This window comes from Terrapene carolina, unplaced genomic scaffold, assembly GCF_002925995.2.
Source record: "Terrapene carolina triunguis isolate 2854851 unplaced genomic scaffold, T_m_triunguis-2.0 Scaffold22, whole genome shotgun sequence".
NCBI lineage: Eukaryota > Metazoa > Chordata > Testudines > Emydidae > Terrapene > Terrapene triunguis.
The window spans coordinates 13520385-13547775 of NW_020664373.1; the positions used below are offsets into that span (position 1 = coordinate 13520385).

General features: G+C 40.3%; 1 protein-coding gene across 2 annotated transcripts in view; it reads right to left on the reverse strand.

The window, feature by feature from the left end:
• LOC112105114 (ribosomal protein S6 kinase alpha-3) overlaps window positions 1-27391 on the reverse strand; it is a 129040-nt gene that overhangs the window by 73269 nt on the left and 28380 nt on the right. For both annotated transcript variants that reach the window (XM_024197777.2, XM_029910797.1), the window contains 2 exons: window positions 6196-6312; window positions 914-995 (listed from right to left, as the gene is read on the reverse strand). In XM_024197777.2, the coding sequence (XP_024053545.1) occupies window positions 914-995; window positions 6196-6312 (199 nt within the window). The remainder of the gene's footprint in view (window positions 1-913; window positions 996-6195; window positions 6313-27391) is intronic.

Genomic DNA, 27391 nt, shown 5'->3' on the forward strand with positions numbered 1-27391 from the left:
TGTATTTATATTCTTGAATTTTTCTTTTTATAAAGTTGGTGGGTTTTGTTGTACAAAAATACTCAGTTTTTGTGACTATCATAATAAAAGAGGTATTAACAATGGATTTTTCAACATCACAAACTAAACATAATTTGATCTCTTAACCTTCTCAACAAAAGGCAAGAAACTTTATCCACAAAGTTACACAGCATTTTGGAGAACAGAAATATGCCATTTAATAAGTACACCTCTACCCCGATATAACGCTGTCCTCGGGAGCCAAAAAAATCTTACTGCGTTATAGGTGAAACCGTATTATATTGAACTTGCTTTGATCTGCCAACGCGCGCAGCCCCGACCCCCAGAGCGCTGCTTTACCGCGTTATATCCGAATTCGTGTTATATCGGGTCGCGTTATATCGGGGTAGAGGTGTATCTACTAACATGTCCAGGATCAAGTCAACTAACCAGAATGATGTAGCACAGCTATCTTCATGAAACATTTATTATGCCTATGCAGTGCTTCAATAAGGGACATGGATTTTAATACTAATTATTTCAAGAAGGATTACTGAACTGCATTATAATGAAGTTTGTAGTAAAAGGTTTAGAAATTTCATATCTACTGCACATGGGTTTCTGACAGGATGACAACAAACAAGTTGATCAAAGGCTATCACGGAAAGAAAACTGTTTTTATTAAAAATTCTACAAACGTGATGCTTTCATTCATTAATCCTTTTGTGTTTATAATACAAAGACATTACTTTTTGTCCTATTTGATGAATTTAAGTTAAGCATGTACTTAAAAGATCTTTGTTGAACTAACTCTTTTAACAGTATCTATATTTATATTTTTGTTTGCAAAAGATTACGGTTTGGTACATATGTACATCAATTAAAGTAACCATTTATGGAAAGTATCACTTACCTTTCAGTGTGGCTTTTTTTAATACCTTCATTGCATAAAGCTGTCTAGCATCTGATCCTGAGATTTTTTTGACAAGAAATACCTGTATTCAATATATTAAAAACGTTCTTAAAGGAGATAAATATAAATCAAATCAGTAAACTTTGGTATCTAATTCTATTAATAGGGATTCACAGTTGTTTTTTCAATAAAATTCTTATTTGTAACAAATGGCTTCCCCAACTCTAGTACTGACCACTTACAGTTATCTTTGCTTGTTCATGTTTATACAGCTTGTGTACCTAATTACAAATGTCCCTGTTTACCTATCACATTTCCCCTCCCCCCAATTTTACTTGCATTTAAAAAACAAAAAATATTTTGGGCCAAATTTATCCTGGTTTAACTTAATTGATTTTAGAGATGAATTTGGTTGTGTCTGAAAAGTTGCGCCAATAAGCATTTAAAAAACAATTAAATGAAACAGCAAATTAAACATTCTGACCATTCTCTTCAGTTAAATTTTTTAAAAATATTTCTCTTCAAGCAGTTTCACATTTTACAGGAATTAACAGGGACATAACAAAAATGGTTATAAACAAGCTGCAGACATTACATATAGTTGGGATGAATGGAAGAGTTAATTCAGAGAGGAAAAATATATAATGATTGCAAGTCAAACAACTGTTCATAAGTAATCAAAGGCAATAAATATATTAACCATAGTAAAGGGCTTTTAAAAATATACCAGAAAACTGTGAGAAGACATGTGCCCATCTACCTTGTTATAGTTTACTGTGATTGAATGTCACATGTATTAGTAAAGTACTTCCAGAACCAACTAAAGTGTGTTTCATTTCCTTTTGCAGTATAATAGGATTTCTTGAGAGGGATTATGTTTTTAATATCCTTAAACCATTCAGATATGGAAGGGGATGTATTGATTTCCACTGTAGACAAATTCTATGTTTAGTAAGAAGGAAAGCCAAATACACAAACCGTTTTATATTTGTGTTTTGGTTCACTTATGAAAAGACATAGCAGACAGGTCATGGGGTAAAGGGGATTTTCTGAGTGATAATTTAGTATTTGCTATGTACCACTCAGGGTAAATCTGAAAACAGAGGGTGCTCCCACATGCTTGTGCTAGTGACCTGATAGAGATACGACACTAGACAGAGGTGAATCAAGTTTGTTATGTGAATCAAGTTTTATTGTTTAGTACAGTAAATTATATGTAATAATTTTGGGCCCAGCTCTCATGTACATCAAGACCTCTTTTGATGCCAGAGAAATACAAACAGGGCTTAGTGTTAATGAGAATCAGGTCCTTGTAGTTATTATTGCCCTAAAATTATGAGTTATTACTATTTAAGAATTGCCCAGGCATCAAGGCCTTTTAGAAATGATAGATATCATAATCATGTCCTTTATGAGTTCTCAAAGATAACTATTAATGGTTCTGAGACTGTTTTCTTTATCCTGGATTACTCATCTGTACCCGAATTTAGAGATTGTCATATGACGTCTTGGGAAGGATTCCTTGACAAAGAAACAGGCTACAGACAGAAAGTACCTTTGGGGTTTGTTTCTTGCTAAGCCAAGGAATTACATATTCGATGAACGGCAATGCTACTGCCAAAATTGCCAAAAAACATTTCTATTTATTCAAATAAATTAACTTTTTTTGGTGGTGTTTCGTAAATAATTAGAGAACAGATGGGAAAAAATACTTTGAAAGAACAGGTATTGCACCTTACTTGACAGTTAGGCATAGATAGGATGTCCTCATCTCTCTCCAATGAGAAATTTTATCCAGGACTGGTATAGAATTAAAGTGTAATAGGGTGTTAAAAAATCTTGGTTTATGTTTATGATCAGTACCTAATCTGGATTCTAATACTAAGGAGGAACTGGAAAGTACTGTTGGCCCATATGATATATTTCAATCTTACTTCACTTGATTGTGAGCCTTGCATATCTCCCAAATGCAGTTAAGGTTTTAAATATTTACTTTTGCACTCACTGAAATAAGTACCTGAAAAGGTTATCTGCAAGCAGGGCGATCTTGCTTATGATGGTAACTGTTTTAATGCCCCAAACATTAAGATTATTATTGAATAAGATTGCAAATGGTTCCTTCAAAATTTCAAGGTGAATTGAAGATAAGGAACAGTTCTGTCTTGTCCAAATTTTGATGGAGGTTGTTTGGTAGAAACAACCCTGTGGGGTTACTGAATATCATTAGGGCTGTCGATTAATCACAGTTAACTCAGGCGATTAACTAAAAAAAATTAATTGTGATTAAAAAAATTAATTGCAATTAATTGCAGTTTTAATTGCACTGTTAAGCAACAGAATGCAATTGAAATGTATTAAATATTTTGGATTTTTTCATTTTCATATATATTGTATTCTGTGTTGTAATTGAAATCAAAGTGTATATTATTTATGATTACAAATATTTGCACTGTAAAAATAATAAACAAAAGAAATAGTATTTTTCAATTCACCTCATACAAGTACTGTAATGCAATCTCTTTGTTGTGAAAGTGCAACTTATAAATGTAGATTTTGTTGTTGTTACATAACTGCACTCAAAAATAAAACAATGTAAATCTTCAGTGCCTACAAGTCCACTCAGTCCTACTTCTTGTTCAGCCAATCGCTAAGACAAACAGGTTTGTTTACATTCACAGGAGATAATGCTGCCCTCTTCTTATTTACCAGAAAGTGAGAACAGGCATTTGCATGGCACTTCTGTAGCCAGCATTACAAGGTATTTGCGTTCCAGATATGCTAAATGTTTGTATGCCCCTTCATGCTTTGGCCACTGTTCCAGAGGACATGCTTCCATGCTGATGACGCTCGTTCAAAAAAATTTGTTAATTAAATTTGAGACTGAACTCCTTGGGGGAGAATAGTACGTCCCCTGCTCTGTTTTACCCGCATACTGCCATATATTTCATGTTATAGCAGTCTCGAATGATGACAGCACATGTTCATTTTAAGAACACTTTCACTGCAGACTTGACAAAACGCAAAGAAGGTACCAATGTGAGATTTCTAAAGATAGCTACAGCACTTGACCCAAAGTTTAAGAATCTGAAGTGTCAATTTCCAAAATCTGAGAGAGATGAGGTGTGGAGCATGCTTTCAGAAGTCTTAAAAGAGCAACACTCCAATGAGGAAACTACAGAACCCGAACCACCAAAAAAGAAAATCAACCTTCTACTATTGGCATCTGACTCAGATAATGAAAATGCATTGATCTGCACTGCTTTGGACTGTTATCGAGCAGAACCTGTCATCAGCATGGACGCATGTCCCCTGGAATGGTGGTTGAAGCATGAAGGGACATATGAATCTTTAGCACATCTGGCACATAAATGTATTGTGACGCCGGCTACAACAGTGCCATGAGAATGCCTGTTCTCACTTTCAGATAGGGTCGCCAACTTTCTAATAGCACAAAACTGAACATCCCTAGCCCCGCCCCTTCCCTGACGCTCCACCCCTACTCGCTACATTCCCCCTCCTTTGGTGGCTTGCTCTCCCCCACCCGCACTCACTTTCACTGGGCTGGGGGAGGGGGTTGGGGTGCGCACTCTAACTGGGGGTGCAGGCTCTGGGGTGGGGCCAGAAATGAGGGATTTGGAGTGCGGGAAGGGACTGCAGGTTGAGGTAGGGGGCTGGGGTGTGGGAGGGGGTATGGACTCTGGGGTGAGGGTGCGGGCTCTTCGGTGGGGCTAGGGGATGAAGAGTTTGGGGTGCAGGAGGGGGCTCGAGGGTGGAGCCGAGGGATTTGGAGTGGGGGAGGGGCCTGTGGGTTGAGGCAGGTGGTTTGGGTGTGGGAGGGGTATGGGTTCAGGGCTGGGGCAGGGGGTTGGACCGCGGGCTTACCTCAGGCGGTTCCCGGTCAGCAGTGCAGTGGGGCTAAGGCAGGCTTCCTGCCTGTCCTGGTACCATGCTGCACCCCAGAAGCAGCCAGCAGCAGGTCCGGCTCTTAGGCTGGGGGGGCCAGGAGGCTCCACACGCTGCTCTTGCCTGCAGGGACCACCCCCTCCAGCTCCCATTGGCTGCAGTTCCCAGCCAACGGGAGTGCAAAGCCAGTGCTCGGGGCGGGGGCAGCTTGCGGAGACCATGGCCCCCCCGCCTACGAGCCGGACCTGCTGGCCACTTCTAGGGCACAGCATGGTGCCAAGACAGGTGGGGACTAGCCTGCCTTAGACCCACAGTACCGCCGACCGTACTTTTAATGGCCCGGTTGGCAGTGCCGACCGGAGTTGCCAGGGTCCCTTTTCGACCGGGCATTCTGGTGAAAAAACCGGACACCTGGCAACCCTACTTTCAGGTGACATCGTAAACAAGCAGGCAGCATTATCTCCTGCATATGGAAACAAACTTGTTTGGCTGAGCGATTGACTGATCAAGAAGTAGGACTGAGTGGACTTGCAGGCACTACAATTTTACAGTGTTATTTTTGAATGCAGGTTTTTTTGTACATAATTCTGTATTTGTAAATTCAACTTTCATGATAAAGAGATTGCACTACAGTACTTGTATTAGGTGAACTGAAAAATACTATTCCTTTTTTTTTTCTTCTTTACAGTGCAAATACTTGTCATCAAAAATAAATGTAAAGTGAGCACTGTACACTTTGTATTCTGTGTTGTAACTGAAATTAATACATTTGAAAATGTAGAAAACATCCCCAAATATTTAAGTAAATGGTATTCTATTATTGTTTAACAGTGTGATTAATCGTGCGATTAATTTTTTTAATTGCTTGACAGCTCTAAATATCAGTGTTATTAATTCACTAGTATAGGACCAAAGCCCATTTTCTGTAACACATGAACAAAACTAGAGTCATTCTATATTGTGAAATACTTTTTCCCTTACTGATGGCCATTCTCCCTACCACCTGTTCTTTCTTTCAGGTATGACAGTGTGTTAAAGATACATGGAATGGATTTATTCAGGATTAATATACTCTTCCATCTTAATACTGAATATCTTACTTCAGAAAACTTTTATACCAGAGTTGCACAAGGAGAGAATTCAGGAATCTTTGAGGTTTACAGAATAGCTTACTTTGGAACAGATTTACTGTTCAAAAGGATCTGCCAGAGCCTGAGTGCTTTGTCAGTAAAGCCCAATTTAGAACATAATCTTGACCCGGACTACGGCTTGAATATAAAAATCTGACTGCTCTAAATATTTCACCCTTATTACTGTCCAATCCTGGGGCTTCTTACTGCCCTTTTGATAACGCATCCACAAAAAACTGTACAACATACCTTTCCAAAAGAACCCTGTCCTAGAACCTTAAGAAGTTCAAACTGTGATGGGTCTGCTTTCTCATGTCCTTCCTTTACATGATGTGTTATTGCAATCTCTTTGATATTGCCTTCTTCCTGGAAGGAAAACATAAGAAATAACTGTAGGTTAATGTCATGCCTTCTAAAATATTTTGTAAACATCACAAATCTATTCACAAATATCAGAGATACTGAAACTGACCAGGTAAAATCATTAATAGTCTAGAATTAAATCCAATCCTGTTGGATTTTGGAAGAAACAGTAATGTTACATAATTCTATGGGCAATTCTAAGTTTGTATGTGAAGAGTGCAGAAATAATAGAAATCAGGACAATGAACAGAATGTGTCACCTGTAAAAGCAAAGGATGTGCAAATTTTCTCCCGAAGTTAAGAGACTTATGAAAAGTAAGCAGCCATCCAGTTTTTGAACTGCAGGATGGTACACTGAGGAATTATTACATGAATATAAAGTTAGGTTATTACTGGAGGTCAGTTTTCAATGCACAGATACTTTATAAATGCATTTTTTCCCTCAAAATATGCAGCTTTGGTTGCTCCTTGCTGGCACATATCTATTTTAGCTATAGATTTGTAACCTCCTCCATCAATCACCACTGCAGTAGAAGCAGTGGAAGAAACCTTGAGTAAGTTTTTAATCCACACGATGTTTGTATAACAGTTTATATTTCTCACACAGGATGTCTGTATTTCCTCATCTTGCACAAATGCGTTGGGGATTTAACTACTGTGTGTTGCTGCTTTCTCCCAATCCAAGTTTTCCAACAGGGCCCAATCCTATGACCCATTTCAGTCAAAATGGCTGACACTGCAGGCTTCGGTACTACATGATTAAAAAAATTAAAATGCCAAAAATGGGCTTGGAGTTAGAGAGAACAGAGAGGAGAAAAGGGTCCTCCTTTCAAGGTACTTACACTTAAGATTTTAAGTCATTGCTACTTTTTATTTCTTATTGTCCTCCCTTTCCTGTCTAAATGTCACCATACTTATTGTTCCTTTCCTGTTTGTGTATATATATTCTGTCCTTCTCTTTTTGAATTTTTTTTTGGTGCTTTTAAATTCTCTCCCATTTTTATTTCTCATTTTTTCTTCTGCTTCTCATTATTTTATAGCTTCCAGTGCCTTTTCTGCTCCAAACGTCCCTACGGTGTGATCAGCCCAAAAATTCACCCACAGGACCAGGAGACACCCAAGGATGCTCTTGTCAGGAACACAAAGATTTAAAGACAACCCCGAATCTTCTTGTCGCTCAGAAGCTGCTGCTCATTTTCAGGTTTAAGATACTGTAAAATATGGTTTAACATATCACCACACTGACAATAGCCTTTTAAACACTGGGTTAAAAAGTAATTTTGCTGGAACCATGTTAAAACGTTTTTTACAGGCTTCATTTCTGTTATGGTAACAAAGTCAAGCAAGCATGTTCTAAAATAGCAGTAGTACCTTGGTAGACATCTAGCATTACACTTTTAATGCTTCAAATAGATAAACATATTTTGGCTCAACTACCAAACAAAAATACACTTTTCATTAGGACACTAAGAAATAAAGTACTAAAATCTTAAATTTAAATAAAAGTTTTAGCTATTTATTTAAATCACAATTAAGTGCAGAGATTTAAAAATCATCTTGATTTCAAAGTCTATCCACCTTGCCTACTAGCCATACAATAAATCCAATAGCCAGAGGAGAATCCAAAGAGCTTAGTTCAAGACTTAACTGCTATAAATATGCACATATAAACTTGTGCAAATAAGGTTTATAAGTGCGCCCAGTTGGAATGTTTCTAGAGATTAAGAAATGTGATCAAGCTGAACTCATCTTTCCAAATAAACAAGTATGCCCCTGCACATCAGGCATATCATCCAAAAATTCTGTCAAAATTTCAGTGTGATATACTCTTACAAAAATGTTGTACGCTATATACCTGAAATACACTAGTAGTGTAGTACTCTTTCCAGAACAGCACTACTCTTGCATACATGTTTATTTTAAAATAATTAACCTGAAAGGGATTTTATACATAATTACACTATTAGAGATGGAAATCTGAAGTCTTTTTAAAGCTTCTCTCAGAAGTACATTACAATGACCTAAATAAGGAAGCTCATCAGTTATAACAATTTCTTATTGATTACTTGCAACTGATGGTAATTAAAATAAAAACCCTATCAACCCCTTTTTTGAAAATCACATATTTCACATGTTTCTGATAAGACCTCTGTTGATTCACAATGCTATCTTACATTTGCCAAAATAGAATTTGATCTTCTTATAGGCAAATCTTCTCTTCTGCATCTACCTCAAGTAAATAATTTGGGCACTGGGGAACTCTGAGGGAAGACCACAGGAACTGGGGAAACTTTTGGGATAGAGGGAGCCTATACAGGAAGGATGGGCTCCACCTAAACCAAAGTGGATCCAGACTGCTAGCACTTAACATTAAAAAGGTTGCAGAGCAGTTTTTAAACTAAAGGCTTGTCTACACCCAGCCGCTAGTTCGGCGGCTGGGAATCGAAGTTCTGGGTTCGACTTATCGCGTCTGGTCTGGACGCGATAAGTCGAACCAGGAAATGATCGCCGTCGACTGCGGTACTCCAGCTCGGCGAGAGGAGTACCGCGGAGTCGACGGGGAGCCTGCCTGCCGCGTGTGGACCGCGTCTGAACCGCGGTAAGTTCGAACTAAGGTATGTCGACTTCAGCTACGTTATTCACGTAGCTGAAGTTGCGTACCTTAGTTCGACTTGGGGGGTTAGTGTAGACCAGGCCTAAGAGATGGGGGAAAGCCGATCGCTGCAGCGGAGCACGTGGATCGGACAGAGACTTCTCTTAGAGGAGAGTCTATTAAAAGAGATTCTCTAGGTTTTAGTCAGGAAGAGAGGATGGAAGAGGATAAAGTATGGGCCAGATCAGACTAGAAACATTCACGTAAAAAAGAATCTGACAAATCACAAAAGGGCAGACAAATAAACAGTGACAAGTTTTTAAAGTGCTTGTACACAAATGCTAGAAGTCTAAATAATAAGATGGGTGAACTAGAGTGCCTCGTGTTAAGGAAGATATTGATACAACAGGCATCACAGAAACCTGGTGGAGTGGGGACAATCAATTGGGGACAATCATTCCGGGGTACAAAATATATCGGAAGGACAGAACAGGTTGTGCGGGAAGGGGGGAGAAAAGAGTGGCACTATATGTGAAAGAAAATGTAGAATCAAATGAAGTAAAAATCTTAAATGAATCCACATGTTCCACAGAATCTCCATGGATAGTAATTCCATGCTTTAATAAGAATATAACACCACCTGACCAGGACAGTGATAGTGACGATGAAATGCTAAGGGAGATTAGAGAGACTATCAAAATAAAGAACTCAATAATAGCGGGGGATTTCAATTATTCCCATATTGACTGGGTACGTCACCTCAGGACGAAATGCAGAGACAAATTTTCTTAATACTTTAAATGACTGCTTCTTGGAGCAGCTGGTACAGGAACCCACAAGAGGAGAGGCAATTCTCGATTTAGTCCTGAGTGGAGCGCAGGATCTGGTCCAAGAGGTAACTATAACAGGACCGCTTGGAAATAGTGACCATAATATAACAACATTTAACATTCCCGTGGTGGGAAGAACACCTCAACAGCCCAACACTGTGGCATTTAATTTCAGAAAGGGGAACTATGCAAAAATGAGGATGTTAGTTAAACAGAAATTAAAAGGTACAGTGACTAGAGTGAAATCCCTGCAAGCTGCATGGACACTTTTCAAAGACACCATAATAGAGGTCCAACTTAAATGTATACCAAAAATTAAAAAAACACAGTAAAAGAACTAAAGAAGAGCCAGCTTAACAAGCATGTAAAAGAAGCAGTGAGAGATTAAAAAAGCATCTTTTAAAAAGTGGAAGTCAAATCCTAGCGAGGTAAATAGAAAGGAGCATAAACACTGCCAAATTAAGTGTAAAAATGTAATAAGAAAAGCAAAACGGAGTTTGAAGAACAGCTAGCCAAAAACTCAAAAGGTAATAACAAAATGTTTTTAAGTACATCAGAAGGAGGAAGCCTGCTAAACAACCAGTGGGGCCCTTGGACCATCAAGATACAAAAGAGCACTTAAAGACGATAAAGTCATTGCAGAGAAACTAAATGAATTACTTGCTTCAGTCTTCACGGCTGAGGATGTTAGGGAGATTCCCAAACCTGAGCCGTCCTTTGTAGGTGACAAATCTGAGAAATTGTCACAGATTGAAATGTAAATAGAGGAGGATTTGGAATTAATTGATAAACTTAACAGTAACAAGTCACCGGGACCAGATGGCATTCACCCAAGAGTTCTGAAAGAACTCAAATGTGAAATTGCGGAACTATTAACTATGGTTTGTAACTTGTCCTTTAAATCAGCTTCTGTACCCAATGATTGGAAAATAGCTAATGTAATTTTTAAATATTTAAAAAGGGCACTAGAGGTGATCCCGGCAATTACAGACCAGTAAGTCTAACGTCAGTACCGGGCAAATTAGTTGAAACAATTGTAAAGAATAAAATTGTCGGACACATAGAAGAACAGAAATTGTTGGGCAAAAGTCAACATAGTTTTTGTAAAGGGAAATCATGTCTTACTAATCTATTAGAGTTCTTTGAAGGGGTCAACAAACATGTGGACAAGGGGGATCCAGTGGACACAGTGTACTTAGATTTCCAGAAAGCCTTTGACAAGGTCCCTCACCAAAGGCTCTTATGTAAATTAAGTTGTCATGGGATAAAAGGGAAGATCCTTTCATGGATTGAGAACTGGTTAAAAGACAGGGAACAAAGGGTAGGAATAAATGGTAAATTTTCAGAATGGAGAGGGGTAACTAGTGGTGTTTCCCAAGGGTCAGTCCTAGGACCAATCCTATTCAACATATTCATACATGATCTGGAGAAAGGGGTAAACAGTGAGGTGGCAAAGTTTGCAGATGAGACTAAACTGCGCAAGATAGTTAAGACCAAAGCAGACTGAAGAACTTCAAAAAGATCTCCCAAAACTAAGTGATTGGGCAACAAAATGGCAAATGCAATGTAATGTGGATAAATGTAAAGTAATGCACATTGGAAAAAATAACCCCAACTATACATACAATATGATGGGAGCTAATTTAGCTACAACTCATCAGGAAAGAGTTCTTGGAGTCATCGTGGATAGTTCTCTGAAGATGTCCATGCAGTGTGCAGCGGCAGTCAAAAAAGCAAACAGGATGTTAGGAATCATTAAAAAAGGGATGGAGAATATCTTATTGCCCTTATATAAATCCATGGTATGCCCACATCTTGAATACAGATGTGGTCTCCTCATCTCGAAAAAGATATACTGGCATTAGAAAAGGTTCAGAGAAGGGCAACTAAAATGATTAGGGGTTTGGAATGAGTCCCATATGAGGAGAGATTAAAGAGGCTAGGACTTTTCACCTTGAAAAAGAGGAGACTAAAGGGGGATATGATAGAGGTATATAAAATCATGAGTGATGTGGAGAAAGTGAATAAGGAAAAGTTATTTACTTGTTCCCATAATATAAGAACTAGGGGCTACCAAATGAAATTAATGGGCAGCAGGTTTAAAAGTAATAAAAGGAAGTAGTTCTTCACACAGCGCACAGTCAACCTGTGAAACTCCTTGCCTGAGGAGGTTGTAAAGGCTAGGACTATAACAGGGTTCAAAAGAGAACTAGATAAATCATGGAGGTTAAGTCCATTAATGGCTATTAGCTAGGATGGGTAAGGAATGGTGTCCCTAGCCTCTGTTTGTCAGAGGGTGGAGATGGATGGCAGGAGAGAGATCACTTGATCATTACCAGTTAGGTTCACTCCCTCTGGGACACCTGGCATTGGCCCCTGTCAGTAGACAGGATACTGGGCTGGATGGACCTTTGGTCTGACCCAGTATGGCTGTTTTTATGACTGAACCAATCCATACTTGGATCCATTCTTTGAAGGGTGCTGCAGATTTTTTAGTACTTTTCTTCTGATGGGAGAGACAGTGGTCAGCAGAAGGCTTCACATAGCAGTGAATCTACCAGCCTTCTTTGATCTTCATTTAACTCCACTTTGCACACAATCAGGTAGAAAGCACCTGAGAATCAGGGCTCCTTGCTGCACAAGAGCATTTTAAAATTGACAAGCTATCATTAAAAGAAGTCACAGCAGTGCCAAAAGATGTGCAATTTATTTTCTAATTCCTATCTTTTGAATGCTTGACTTTGCTACCTAAATAACATTCTTTAAATGTAGTTTTTTAAAGTAAGAGCTCCTTACTTAGGCGTGTGCATGTGTCTGTGTGTTTTTTAGAGGAATCCACAAATTGTATTATGTACAACTGTAATAAACTCCACCCACTCCATCATCATCAGTGAACTCTAGATCAACACTGCAGAACAGATAGTTCTGTCATTCAAATAGTAGCAAACTACATTAATTGACAGCTGTTATCCTGGAAGGGACAGGAGGTGGGAAGGGAAATGAGCAACTGAGGCCAGGTGCTGGGTATGACCAGGCTCTCTCTCTCCCTCCCTTCCCTGGGATTAGAGGAGTTCCTGACACACATATACCCCTGGAGAATAGAAAGGGGGGGAAATGGACCAGGTACTAGGTCTTGAGGAAGCCTAGCCTGTAACTCTCCCCCAACTTTTTCCACTCCCACTATGGCTGCTCTGGCAGCTCCCAGTGTTCCTAGTGTCTTCTGCTGCAATAGTGGCATTGGCCCAGCCTTAGAATATTCATAGTCAGTCCTTTTGGCACAATTTTTCTGGAGTCTTGCAAATGACAGAAGGAAACAGATTTTCAACAGTTTACATTAAGGCTTTGCTGAAATATGTCACAAGACAAAGAACAGGCACTGCCCTAGCCACAGTGCTTTCTCCATGTTGAGCTCAAAGGCCTGCTGCAAACAATGGATGTGTTAAAGATTTCATAAACAAAGTCTTTTTTTTTTGTAACGGCATTAAGCAACTTAAACATAGCAGTTGCTACCAGCTCTCCCTACAGAGAGATTCACATTTACTAAATAAAGTTTACAAGGAAACAAAATATAATATGACACAATGAATTAATATTCATTTCTTTAACAGTATCACAGTGTGATGGTTAGAGCTTATCTACATTGGGAAATTATTCCAGAATAAGGTAGAGTATGAAGTTAAAGCACTAAAGCTTTTCTGGAATAACTCCTTCTGTGAACATTCTTATCCTGGATTAAGAATGCCCCCTCCCTCTCCCCCCCCCGCCCCCCGCCAATTTAGCTTAACCTGCTTCCAAATATAAATTTCCCTTGCTATACAACTCTAGGGGAATTCAATACTTTTTTTTTTTTTAAATGGTGTGCTATCACAATTATCCTAGATGTTGGAGTTGTTTGTATACTAATAAAGCAAATGTGTGATGGAAACACACTAATGAGTTTATTGTAACATGAGTCACATCTGACAGGCAACAGAAAAGCAAGAACATGCTTAAGTCTTTGCAGGATCAGAATTTAAGATTGTAAACTCCTCAGGGCAGCAACTACATCTGTGTTCATATTTCACAGTATCAAATACAACACTGGTGCTTAAACAAGAACAGTGGCACAGAAAAAAAAGCTAACAAAGAATGAAACACCTGGTATACTGGAAGTTAATTTGTTCAAGAAGGGGAACATTTTTATTTTACTGTTTATTGGTTCACAAGGGTGAAATTGACTGGGGAAATGTTTTTTAAAACATGATTAAACATGCAAAATTCACCAATAGAAGACTGATTAATTTTTCTTTTGAGCAACTGGTCACAAACTGGGCCAAAACATACTGGAAAGAGGTAAGGAAATACTAGCTCACAGCTTTTAGGCTGTAAAATAAATACCTTATTCAGCTGTAGTGCTGGAAATATTCTAAATTTTGTGTGCATCTAGCAGTATTTCTATTCTAGTATTAAACTATATGCATTCTTACATATATTTTGGGCTTATTTTACATTCGAAGCCAAATAAGCATTGCTTTAACTTAAGGTATCTGGACTTAGATGTGTATAGTGTTATTTTGGGGATACCTCTTGGGTAACCCATTAAGGGGGAGAACTGACCTCAGACCTTTAGGAGATGGAAAGAGAAGAGCAAACTGTCTGAGCACTTTTCATATTGCTGAAAAAATCCCAGAGAAGCAGGAGCCTTGAGGTTTGGTATTGTATTATACATTATTCATATACATTATCTGAATTTACAATGAAAGATCAGAGAAGGTATTTGTTTTGAGTAGCTTGTGCAGACTCACAGGTCCTTCCTAATTCTCATTTTTAATTCTCAATGTTCTTCAAAATAGCAGTTTTCATGTACATTTTTATTAACGTTGTCCATAATTAGACCACGTTTCAAATCATTTACAAAAACCTTGTTCACTAGAACTTTTTGTACATTGTTTCAACCAATCTATCTAAAATACCCTATAACCAGCTGTAACTATAGTAGTTATGCAGTTGTATCATTTGGACATTTTGAATTTACAAACCATCACATATGAACTCCCCCTAGAAAATTTTCATTCATGGCACCTGTGATGTCGTTTACAGTAAAGACTTAGTAAGAATGTACAACTTTTATGTCAATGTATTAATGATCTCCTTCCAGTTAATATACAATATTTCTGTAGCTATATTATTAATTTGCACTGATAAAAATTAATTAGAAAATTCATTTATCAAATTTAACTAATTTTCAATCATCAGAAGGGTAGTTCCAACCAGATTTTAAGATAAACAAGCAGGCAATCTTAGGTATTACCTAACTAATCAAATTAAAGCCACCAATTCAAATCAGAAACAGTTTGCTCTGGCACACAGAAGCCAAGTCTGTGTACAAAATTTATTTCCCCAGGTTGAGATTTTAAGGAATCTTTGCGACAAAGATGTACATCCACAACATAGTCTCTTCCTATGGATTCCTTATAAACAGGATCTATGAAAAACAATTTTACTGAGATAATTACTGGCTCTTAATGTAACAGATTAATAAGGAAGCAGTTTTGTTTAAAAATAATTTGGTTTTGTGAACGTTGTTACTGAAAATGTTTTAATATGCCTGAATTCATAATTAGCCTTCCTAGAGGAACTTTGAGACACACGTTGCCTAAGAAATTTTTAATAATTTAGACAGTAATCATCTTGTCAGAGGATCAGTACATACATTTCAGATATTAGTTTTCTTGGAGAGAACAATAAAACTATAGGAAATGTACTGGAATCCATCTTGCTTTATTATAACATTCAAAATATCAGCCCAGTAAAGCTGATGTTGTCTAACTAACAGAATAGTCTAATACCAACAGTAAGCAAGATACACGGTTGCCCTTGAGCAGCAACGAATTTAATATACCGTAATCCCTCCTCTTTCCACAATGCTAGATATTCCATCTGATGTCATTTTAACAATCACTTGTGCACACAAACAAGTGGTGACAATATTCCTCAGGCTCTACCAAAATAAGCATTTTTTAAAAGATATTTTGATGACAAGTTTATTAAACACCAATCATGAAAATTTTACATACATTCTAGGTGGGGGAGGAAAGGAAGGAAAAAGAGCTCAAAAGAAGTTAACGATGTTCAACATTTCACATTAACAAGAATAACCATTAACCACATCCTAGTCCTGCCTCCAGCCTAATTTTTGGATTTTAAGGAATATTCTTTTATATTTTGATTTATTTACATACTTTAAATTCGTGGTTTGGGTCACATAGCATGGCAATGAAGTTAGAAGTTCTGTTCATTTAAGATATTAAATGAATATGGAAAGTAGCTGGTGGCTTAACCTTAGTTACTATTTGATGCTTGCTTGTATACTTTCCCCCTGAACTATGAACTACTGTAGCAATACGTATTACAGGTTGAACCTCTCTAGTCCAGCACCCTTGGGACTTGACTGCTGCCGAACCACAGATTTTGCCAAGGGCGGTCAATATTGTAGCAAGTGAGTCTCTTTTTATTTTAATCTCGCCGAGACGAATAAACGGAACAATGCTTGCAACGCTGCCTAGCCAAGGCTTACCAGCTCTCTTCAAAATTAAGTGTTAGTGTTGTTACCCAATTTTACTGTATTGACACAAGGAAATAAGTTGATAAAGCATAAAAAACATGAAATAAAATCATGCCGGACCACGGATGTTGCCGGACCAGAGTGTGCCAGACTAGAGAGGTTCAATCTGTACAACAGAATAGTAATGTTACTCACAATTTCTCTTCTCTGTTAGGCAAAGCATTAAAGGTTTGCAGAAAATGCAATAAGTTTATCAGTCAATAAAATTATAATTTTGTTTATGTTGATGAGAAAACATTAATATAATTTGGTATTAATATTTGAGTGTATGTGTAAAAACATTTTGAATACCTTTTTTCATATTCCAGAGATTAATCTAACAAAGCACTCACCAACTGCTCATTTGCCCTAATTAAAAAAAAAAGAAAAGAAAAAAAGGCTCCTGAAGATTTTCTGATGAGCCTTTCAACAGCCCTTCTGCTGACATTTTGTGCTGCTGTTTTGAAGTGACATTTAATGAATAAATCAGGATGAACAATGTATATTCATAACACAAGACATTTAGTAACATCAAAGTGGGGTGTAGGCATCATTAATCAGAGACTGACATATTACTTTTACTGTACTGCATGTTTTATTACAGCACTGCAAATGGGTGAACTGAAAATAGACCTAGATGGGCTTTTTGGAACTCTTCCACCCTACATGTCCTATGTAAAAGCTTGCCATTTTATCCTAAGCTGCCTTTCAAGAGTTCTGTAAAGCTTTAAGTTTCTACATTAACTGCTGCATGCATTTCTAATGTTTATATAACTGTCTTGTAAGTGTAACTGTTGGTTCAAGTAACTTGCTTGATTTAGTGACATTCTTAGTAAGAGCAAAGCAGAAAAGTACACATTGATTTTTTTTATATTCCATATGTAATTAGAACGATGATGGCACAAGAAAATATTTAATAGAACATCAATAAATTAGTTAACAATAACTACATAAATCTGTAATTTAACCACCACACAATTTCTGGCAAGTCAAAACACAGGAAATATACCTTTATGAAAAAAAGATGTAAAACCACAGAATGCATTTTTTCCAGTGCATTCACGATCAATTCACAACTATTAAGCAAGTTATTTTTTTCCCTAAGCAGCAAGATGTCAAATAAAACTATCAACAAGCTTGTAATTAATTTAGTGAAAAAGTGGTTACTAACTTTTCGTAACTGTTGTTCTTTGGGATGGGTTGCACGTGTCCATTCCACTCTGTGTGCACACGCCCCCTGCACAGTTGCTGGAAGTTTTTCCCTCGGTGGTACCTGTCAGAGCAGCTCAAGCATCCTCTGCTGCTGCGCGCTGCTGGCATGAGTATAAAGGGTCCAGCTGACCCCAGGCCTCCTCAATTCCTTCTTTCCAGAAACTCCGATGTAGAGGGGTAGGGTGGATGGATCGTGGAATGGACAAGTGCAACATATCTTGAAGAACAGTTATGAAAGGTTAGTAACCATTTTTTCTTCTTTGAGTGGTAGCACATGTGTATTCCACTTTTGGCGACTCCCAAGCAGTAATATAGGTGGAGGAATCAGAGTTCCTGTACACACGGACTGTAGAACAGCTCAACCAAATTTGGCATCCTCTCTAGAGTACTGGGTGATGGTGTAATTGGAGGAGAAAGTGTGCACTGATGACCGGGTTGCTGCTTTACAAACGTCCTGGATAGGGATCTGAACTAGTAATACTGTTGAGGATGCTTGCGATCTTGTGGAGTCAGCAGTCAGTTTGACTTGTGGTGAAATGCCTGCCAGATCTTAAGCGCAGATCAAGAAATTATCCAAGACAAAATTCTTTGTAAGGAGACTGGAAGATCTTTCTTTCTGTTTGCTAGAGCCACAATCAGTCTGACAGACCAACAAAACGGTTTGGTTCTAAGTAGAATGAGAAAGCCTAACGTCCAATGTGTGTAGCCATTGCTCATCCACATTAGCATGTGGTTTTGGGTAAAAAACAGGTAAGTAAATTGACCAATTGTTATGAAAATTTGAAAACTACTTTAGAGATACACCCTCATCTGGGTTTTAAATAAATCTTATCTTTAAAGAAGGCTGTATATGGTGGTTCGGATGTGAGGGCAGGCAGTTCAGAGACACTTCTGGCAGAAGTGATAGCAATTAGGAAAACCACCTTCCAGGAAAGGCATAGTAAGGAGCACATTGTTAAAGGCTCAAATGTTGGTCCCATTAAAGTTTGGACATGACCAAGTTCAGGTCCCAAGGGTGAATGGGTTCCCTTAGTTGAGGGTACCACCTTTCCAAGCCTTTATTTTTTCTAATGACATGACAATCAGATTCCTTAGTTATCCATGAGAGGGTGGAAAGCTGGTAATGCTGCCAAGTGAAGCCTGATAGAGGAAATTGCTAAGCCCTGTTGTTTCAGGTGCAGCAGATTGAGCTTGTCAAACTGGAGTCTGACAGAGAACAACTTCCATTTTGACAGGGAGGCAGCCCTGATGGAGAGCTTTTTACTACTTCCTCCAAGTAAGCCTGTTTTCTGAGATTTAGCCATGGAGCTTCCAGGCCATTAGATGAAGGGACTACAGGTTCGGGTGGAGCAGCCGACTCTGGTTTTGGGAGACTAGATTCAGCTGCAGAGGGAAGGAGATTGGAGATGCCACTGAGAGGTCTAGTACAGTGGAGAACCAGTGTTGGCAGGGCCACCCTGGGGCTATTAATATAGTCTGAGCATGGTTGGCACTTGACTTTTAGTAGCACTCTGGGTAGGAGTGGGATTGAGGGAAAATAGTAGCAAAGCTTTTCTGCCCAGGATGGCAGTAAGGCATCAGTGATTGATTCCAGACACTGGTCTTGAGGTGGGCAGAACTGGTGACATTTTCTGTTTGATTTATTTACAAATGGGTCTATTTGGGGAGTCTTCCACTGCTGGAAAATGCATCTGGCTACCTCTGGGCGAAGAGACTACTCATGATGACTTGAAAATGACCTGCTCAGGCAGTCTGCTAGCTTGTTCTGCATCCCTGGAAGGTGAGAGGCCTCAAGGTTGATTGAATGGGCTATGCAAAATTCCCACAGGTGAACTGCTTCCTAACAAAGGAGGGATGAGTGAGCTTCTCCCTGTCTACTGAAGTAAAACATAGCTGCAGTGTTGTCTGCAAGAACATACGAGGAAGAAAAGCATGACAGGCAAGACGAATGACCCCAAGTTCTGATGTAGATATGAAGAGAGCTCCTTCAAAGGACCAAAGACCCTGAGTTCACAGGCATGAGGGCCCCACCCTATAGCCGAGAGTCATTGAGGGCAGATGAAGGGGACACTACACAAACATTGAGAGTCCAACCACCAATTCAGGGAAATTAGAATTTGTGCAGGAACCGTGTGCACAGCATCCAGCTGAAGATGGCTTAGCAAGTACACTGAGGTCAGCCATGTTTGGAGGCGTCTGAGGTGCAGTCTCATGTTGTACTACATATGTGCATGAAGCCATGTGCCCTAGGAGCTTTATGCAGTTTGGGGCTGTTTTGACTGGATGAATCTTCAGGTGTGTCACTACAGATTGGAATCTTGACTGGGAAGGATGTTCTGGCCTGGGCAGAGTCCAACACCATCCATATAAACTCTATACTGGGCAAAGGATAGCCTGCATTGATATATAGGCCTAGGGCCTTGAATGCTGACTGAATGAGTCGAATGCTGGATATAACCTGGGCTTTGGACTGACCCCGACTAGCCAGTCACCCAGATAAGGATAGACCTGTACTCCTAGTTTCCTCAGGAACTCTGCTTAGCTATACATTTTGCAAACACTCAAGGAGCTGCAGGGAAGTTGAAAGGAAGCACCACTAACTGGTAATGTGAGTGCTTCACTACAAACCTAAAGAACTTTCTGTGCCCTTGGTATATTGACACATGAAAGTAGGTGTCTCTTAAATCAAGGGCAGTTTATCAGTCTCCACACAGGGAATGCTGGATGCCAGGTTGATCATACAGAACTTTATCTCTTTGAGATAGTTAAGTTGATGCAGGTCTAGAATAGGTCTGAGACCTCCCTTTGCTTCTGGGGTTAGAAAATAACAGGAACAGAAACCCTTCCCTCTTAAATTCTGAGGAACCTCCTCTTTGGCACCCATGTGAAGGAGAGATTGAACCTCCTGCACCAGAAGTTCTTCGTGAGAGGGGTCCCTGAAGAGGGAAGGGGAGGTAGAAATAATCTGAAGGGCGTATCTCACTTCTCCAGTGCTCAACACCCAAGAGTCTGTGGTAATACAGGATCAAGCACTGAGAAAAAAGGAAAAAGCGAGAACAGCTCCGAGGATGGGAAATGTTGGACCTGACCTCCAATTAGGAAGAAGACTCTCCTTTCTCTCACCACGGAGGCGCAGTTCCAGACAGTGCTAGTGATCAGTGCTGAGCTGCAGAGGCCCGCAGAAAAGCGCGCACCATGCGTTTTCCCTTTGACAGTACTGAAGGGCCAGCCATCAGGTGTACACGAGGCTGGCATGGTACTGAGTGCTGTAGCGTTTTTGTTGGTTGTCCTGTGCCTGCCAGCACCAATAGCATAATTCTCGTACTGCCAGCGATACCAGCACCAACAGGGTCAAGAGTTTCCTGGCAGCCGCAAGTACCTCTGGTGTGGTGAGTATCAAGACAATGTTGGTGGACGTGGGAGGAGCTCCTTTTGGCTCTGGACTCAGCAAAACCTGCGTACGCGCTGAGTCAATGATGCCATTTTCTGCAGTACCAAAGCAGAGGTGTGCTTAGACTTAGACCACACTCCATTCTTAATCCTATGCCTACCAGACTTCAGTGCCGGTGATCTTGCCCTTTTGGCAGTCTGCTTCTTATGCCTTTTCTTAGGCACAGGGGATTGTGAATGGTACTGGGACTCCAGCACGGTAGGAAACACACTCCTTACTGATGCTCAGGCACTTGGTGCCGAGTCTGACCAAACTGGCTCAAATGGAAGTCTGAATGCCACCTCCAGGAGTAGAAAAACTTTAGCCTTGTGCAAGGCTTAAAGTCCCTGCAAATTTTGCAATGCTCTCGGATATGAGCTTCCCCAAGACATTAAGTTACTCGAGTGCAGGTCGCTCATGACATAACCTTATTGCAGGAAACACAGGGCTCGAATCCCAGTGATCAAGGCATTCCTTGGAACTGAAATTGAACGAAACTCTCAGACAGGGTAAAACCTAACTCATCACTAATAACATTATAAACACTAAATTATTTACAATAAAAAACAAGAGAACACTCCACTGCGAGTACTTGCAAAAGCAAGGTGAGCAGTTCCAGCGACGGTAACTGGCAGTAAGAAGGAACTGAGAGGGCTTGGGTTTAGCTGGGTTCTTTATACCAACGCCAGTGGCACATGGCAGCCGAGGATGCTTGGGTTGTCTCGACAGGTACCATCAAGGGAAAAATTTCCAGCGACTGTGCATGGGGCATGAGCACACCAAGAGTGGAATGCACACATGCATTCACTCAAAGAACTTGGAAAAATAATCAATTAAGAAAGTTTATTCTAATTCTTACTGAGTTTAGGAAAACAAATTTCTTGAAGACTGCTCAGAGATTTACACATTATACAGTACTAGGTTTTCCTGGTTGGAAAATATTTTCTAAAAAAGTTATTACTTCTTTTTGTCCTGGCCACACAGGAACACAAGATGCAAAGAACGTGGTTCAATAAAGCCACAACTTTATTCACTTAATGTATCTGGGGATACCTGACAATAAATTGTACAGTGCAGGTCATCATTCTTTCTTTAAGTGTTTCCACCTCCTGGGAGGGCTGCTGTCAGTCCTCACCCTTCCCAACCTGGTCCCAGCCAGCCTGCTGCTTGAACCCCACAACTGTCCCCTCATATGATGGTTAAGGGGGACTGGCAAAGTCAGGGGGAGTTGCCCCCTTGCTGCACCAAACATTAGGAGCCCCTCTCCCTGCTTTTTCCAGCTTTTTTTTTTTTAGGGGATGCCTCTCCTGAAATCCATTTCCAACTCCTTATCCCCTCTGTAACAAGTATCTGTATTGGACATCTGCCAAACTTTCTATCTACTAAATTGCAGCATCTTGACCTAACCTCCTTACCATGTCCCTGACCTACTGTGAGGAAAGTGAAAAACCCCACCCAGCCTCAGCCAATTCCTTCCCAGGCCCAAAAGAAAACAGGCAACCAGCACAAGCACAGAGCAGATCATAAAACCCATTCCTACTCTGACCCCATGGGTGGGCACTGCTGATGGGTGACAGAGATCCTTCCAGTATGCACAGAGTATAAATACCCACCCATTCCTCCAGTGCAAATGATGGGCTAGAGTCCCCACTTGGGCAAGACACTTTCTGTTGCCTCTTGGCTCTGCATAGGTAAAATCCCCCCCCCACCCCAAACATAGTAGGAACCTATCACATTCAGTTGTGGTGAGTACATTTGTGATATTTAACTTCCAGAAAATTACAGAAAAATCTGTAGAGAAGTTAGTTTCTCCCTAACCCCCTAGGAACAATAGTTTTGCTGCCTTTTCTTCTTATTCTGAAAACTTTGTTACAACAAGCCCAACATTTGCCGGGGGTGGGGGGGGGAAGGGGGGGACGGTGGAGGAGGGGAAAGATGGCTAGGCTAGTGACCTAATAGAAGTTTTCCAATTATAATTTTTGTGGTTCTGTAGCAAAAAGAATGAATTGCTGAACAGTGCTCTGGAGGATGCGTCACACTTCGCTTAAGAGCAGCATTTAACTGATGCTTCAAAAAAGGTCTCTTAAATGTCCTAGTCCCTGTATGAAAAGGGGAAGTTAGATCTTCCCTGTGAATGTTCTGTTATCCTCCATGTCTCAGTCTGAATTCTAGGGCATTCCTCTTCTCCCTGATCAATAGACTTGGTGGTATGATGGGACTAGGACTGTCCATCCCTTCCTGGAATTCTCCATCAGTACTTTTTGGCTTTGAAAGTTGTTAACTAGAATTCTGAGCATAAAACTATTAACTTAAGAAATGCTTGTCACTGAAACAGAACTTTAGGGACTCAAGAAATTTGCCAACTCAACTTTGGGAGTCAAGATTACTGAATACAGTAACAGTACAGTACGCAACTTCCACAGTATATTTTGGATTACTACAGTCAGCGCTCTACCTACTGCAACATTGTTGTTACCCAACCTCGAAAAATTGATGCCAGCAGCATTGCAAGATGGATTAGCAAGGAGCGATCATGGGCATTAGGTGGATTTGTAGGCTATCAGGTTGGGCTAGAGAAAGTAGCAACAAAGGACACAAGATTAATTTATATGACGACTGGAGTGCTCCTTCAGAAAATAGTTGGTGCCAAAAGCCTTGCAGAGTTTACACACGTCTTCATAGATGAAGTGCACGAATGTACTGAAGAAATGGATTTTCTGCTATTGGTAGTCCGTAAACTATTGCATACAAATTCACGATTTGTGAATACAGAATGCAGATTTTGACTGCTAGACATAGAGGGTAACACTAAAACACAGGCAGGACCCAGTTTCCCCTTCTTATGGCTTCTTTGTGTACTGAACCGTGGAACGTACAAAGCAGTATGCATCCCTTGGGAGGGAGGAAGATACCTACTAAATAAAAATATAACTAATCCTAATTATTGGGGAGGCAATGTGTTTTGCAATATCCTACTCCCTAAAGCCATGTCTGAGGACAAAAGGATATTGATATCAATCCTCTGTGCTTTTTGGAAGCGTGGACTGAGGCTCACATAAATACTTGGAGCTCCTATGAAGAGATCCCTAAGATTTCTCCACCCAACAGGCTGTTGATCCTCTGAGTGGACTGTAACAATGCGTGGTGGATCTACACCTGATTGTTTATAGGTCTCTGTGTTGCATGCTTTTATCCACCTTGCTCTGAAGGCCAATGCTTTCTGTCGTTTCACTGAACAAACCAACCTAAAAAACCACCACCACCACAACAAAAAGTGGATGTTTTAGACTATTGTCTGCTTAAGGGAAATCTTAATTGCTTGCCTAACATCCAGGCTGTGCCATTCCACCTCCTTTGGGTATTTTGGATTAGAACAGAAGACTAGAATTACAGTAAAACTTGCCTTAGCAACCACCTCCGAAGAGGTCAGGGAACTTTCCTTAGCAACCTACTTGCAGAGGCCAGGGAACTTTCCCCCCTATAATTTAACTGTGAAGAGTGAACACCTGTCATCTGCGACCAGTGACCACATTTTCTTATTCTCTTCAGAGCTGGGTGCCCAGACAGCAGCCGCTGTTCTCCACTCTGCCTTCAGAACTGCGTGGCCAGAGAGAGGTGGCTTCTGGCCGGGCACCCATTTCCAAAGGCAGCACCGCCAGCAGTAGTGGAGAAGTAAGGGTGGCAATACCATATACTGTACCTGTGAAGAGAAACCACCTCTTACAAGCAACCACATTTGCTAACTTCCATGAGTGGTTGCTCTTGGCAGGTTTTACTGTACTTCTTGTAGGCTCTGGAAGGCTGTGTTAACTTTGGGATGAAATTCTGATCTGTCCAAAGTCACTTTATTTTTATGAAAGCCATAGATGTAGGTCCATCAACAATGCTCACAGCTTAAACTGTTTGTTGGAAAAATGTGTACTACTGATGCAGTCATAAGGAATCAAGTGATGTAGTAATGGGCAGAGATTTGCCAAAGGTTCTTACAGGGTCAAGATGTTTGTGCTGGCTGACACCTATCTCTTCACTGAACTAGGCTTGAGGCCCATTAACAGACAATCTTGTAATAACTAGAATGCTTCTTTCATTTTGGCTTCTTTCATCATCGCCTCTCATAACACCAAAATCAGAATTTTGCCCAAGTTACTCCATGTAGGCTGAGTTTCCATTACGCTACCGAAGTGCCTAACACCATCTCTGAGCAATGCGCGTATCTCAGTCCCTTCCTCCATGCTAACTGATTTTAATAGTTCTGGGTTTGGGCAAAGGATCAGGCCCTGGCTCAAAAATCTCTTTCTAAACTGGCTGCCTGAGAAGGAATTACTGCTGCAGTTTGACCATTACCTGACCAAAGAGAATCATGGCAAGAATCAAACCTGTGAATCATGGCCTTCGGGGCTAGCAAGGGGCAACTAGTATTACTAGGGTTTGTTTCCTAATTGCCTTCATCTTACGGTTTAATACTGCTGCCCATCCCATAGCGTAAGTGTCTTCCACAATAAAATCCAGAGACTCTGGTACTTCTCCCTTTTCTGGGTCAAAACTTTGCCTAGGATAGTTTTTTGTTTCTTTTTTTTTTTTGGGGGGGGGGGGGGGGTGTTGAGGCAGGGAGGGGATGTTTGATAGCCCTTCTGGTCCCAAGCCCCTGTTTGTATGTAGTGTCACTTATGGTGGACAGACTTTCTCAAAGAGGAAGATTTTGCAGTAGGTCAGACACTGGTTTTGCCTGATGTCCTCTGGAAGACTGTGACATAGCTGGAGCCCCTTGACAGAGAATGCTTCATCCTGGGCTTTGTGATCACCATTGTCATGAGCATGGCAATTGTGGTGCTTCATGATCAAAATTTGTCTTGGATGAAGTGGGGCTTGATCCATTAATTGCTCAGAAAAAGCTTTGAGTCCCCATTCTCTTATACTACAAAGAATATAAACACCGCAAAACCTCTCATTGCTGGCACCAACCCTATAGCCCTAATATCAAGTAGATGATTCATTACATCCTTCACTTTCTGGTGCCTGACAGAGTGTTGATCTGGCTGAAATTACAAACTTGTCCCTGGGGTTTCTGAGTAACTTGATAGCATAACCCTCTCTTGTTGTCTCCACTTTTCACTTGCCTTAGGAGACTCTCTCCCACAAGTGAGCAAATATCTCAAGCTTCCCCTGGAAATATGTCTTCGTGGACATGGTACAGTCCAACATCAAGCAGTGGGCCTCTGGCCAATAGGCCTTCCAGAAGAATCCAGTCTGGAATTTGTGGATTTGTTGGAATTAGACAATCTACCTCACTTTTCTTACCTGAAGTCTCTTTGCCGTCCTCTGTGGGTATGTCTACACAGCAATGTAAGCCCAGGGTTAGTGGGACTTGAGGCAGCTGACGCATGTTAGAGAACCCAAGACTTGAGTGTCTACACTGATTGCTAACCCTATGTTAAGAATTTTCTAGCCCAGGCTTGAACCTGGGGCTCTGGCTTCCACACTGCGGCGCACAGACCAAGTCAAGCCCTTTGACAGTGGTGCCACATTTTGGGAGGGCACTAAGGGGTGTGGGATATGGTTGGCTTGACTCGGTCTCCGTGTAGACACCAGAGTCCCAGGTTCGAGCCTGGATTAGAAAATTCTTAACAGAGTTAGCAATCAGTGTAGACACTCAAGCCCTGGGTTTTCTAACATGTGTCAGCTGCCTCAAGTCCCACAAACCTTGGGCTTACATTGCAGTGGGGATATACCATGTATAGTTCATGTTTCTGAAATGACGATTTAGCTCTTGTTGAACTGATCTGAAGGAAGAAGCTTCTTTCCCTTCTCTTTTGACTGTGCTACTACTATATTCATGTCTGAGGCATTTATCTCTTCAGTATCTGGAAGAGATCATAACATGCTTTGGCTGCAAGTCCCCCTTCCACAGAGCAAGCCAAAGATGTATTTTTGTAGCCCCACTAAAGACTATGGATTGTGCTGCATAATGAGGGTATCCAGAGAAATGTCTGCTATGAAAAAGAGGCTGCCAGAGAAATCTTGTTCAGAGTGGAATTCAGACTGCTTCAGTTAATCTGCCCATAAATTGTCCAAACAGGAGAGAGCATCAGAGGATCTTTAAGACCAAGGTAGAGGCCCAAAAATCCTTTCTAAAGATTATTCAAATTATTGTTATTTTGGTAAAAATTCTATCAGAAGGAATTGTTGCATCTTTGATGCAGAAGAATGGCCACCTTTGGCAGGATAAGTTTCTTTTGATTTCCAGGAATGGAGTAGAATCTCTGGATCTGTATGTTGAGAAATGTGAGTTGACTTGGAAACTCTCATACAGACCTAAACACATCTTCAAAAGGTAGGATGGTAAGATAACAGAATTTTGTGTTGAGCTGGGAAATACTCCCAAGAGGCTTTATTTAGACTTTTCTTGATCCACTGCTTTCTGAGCTTGCTGAACC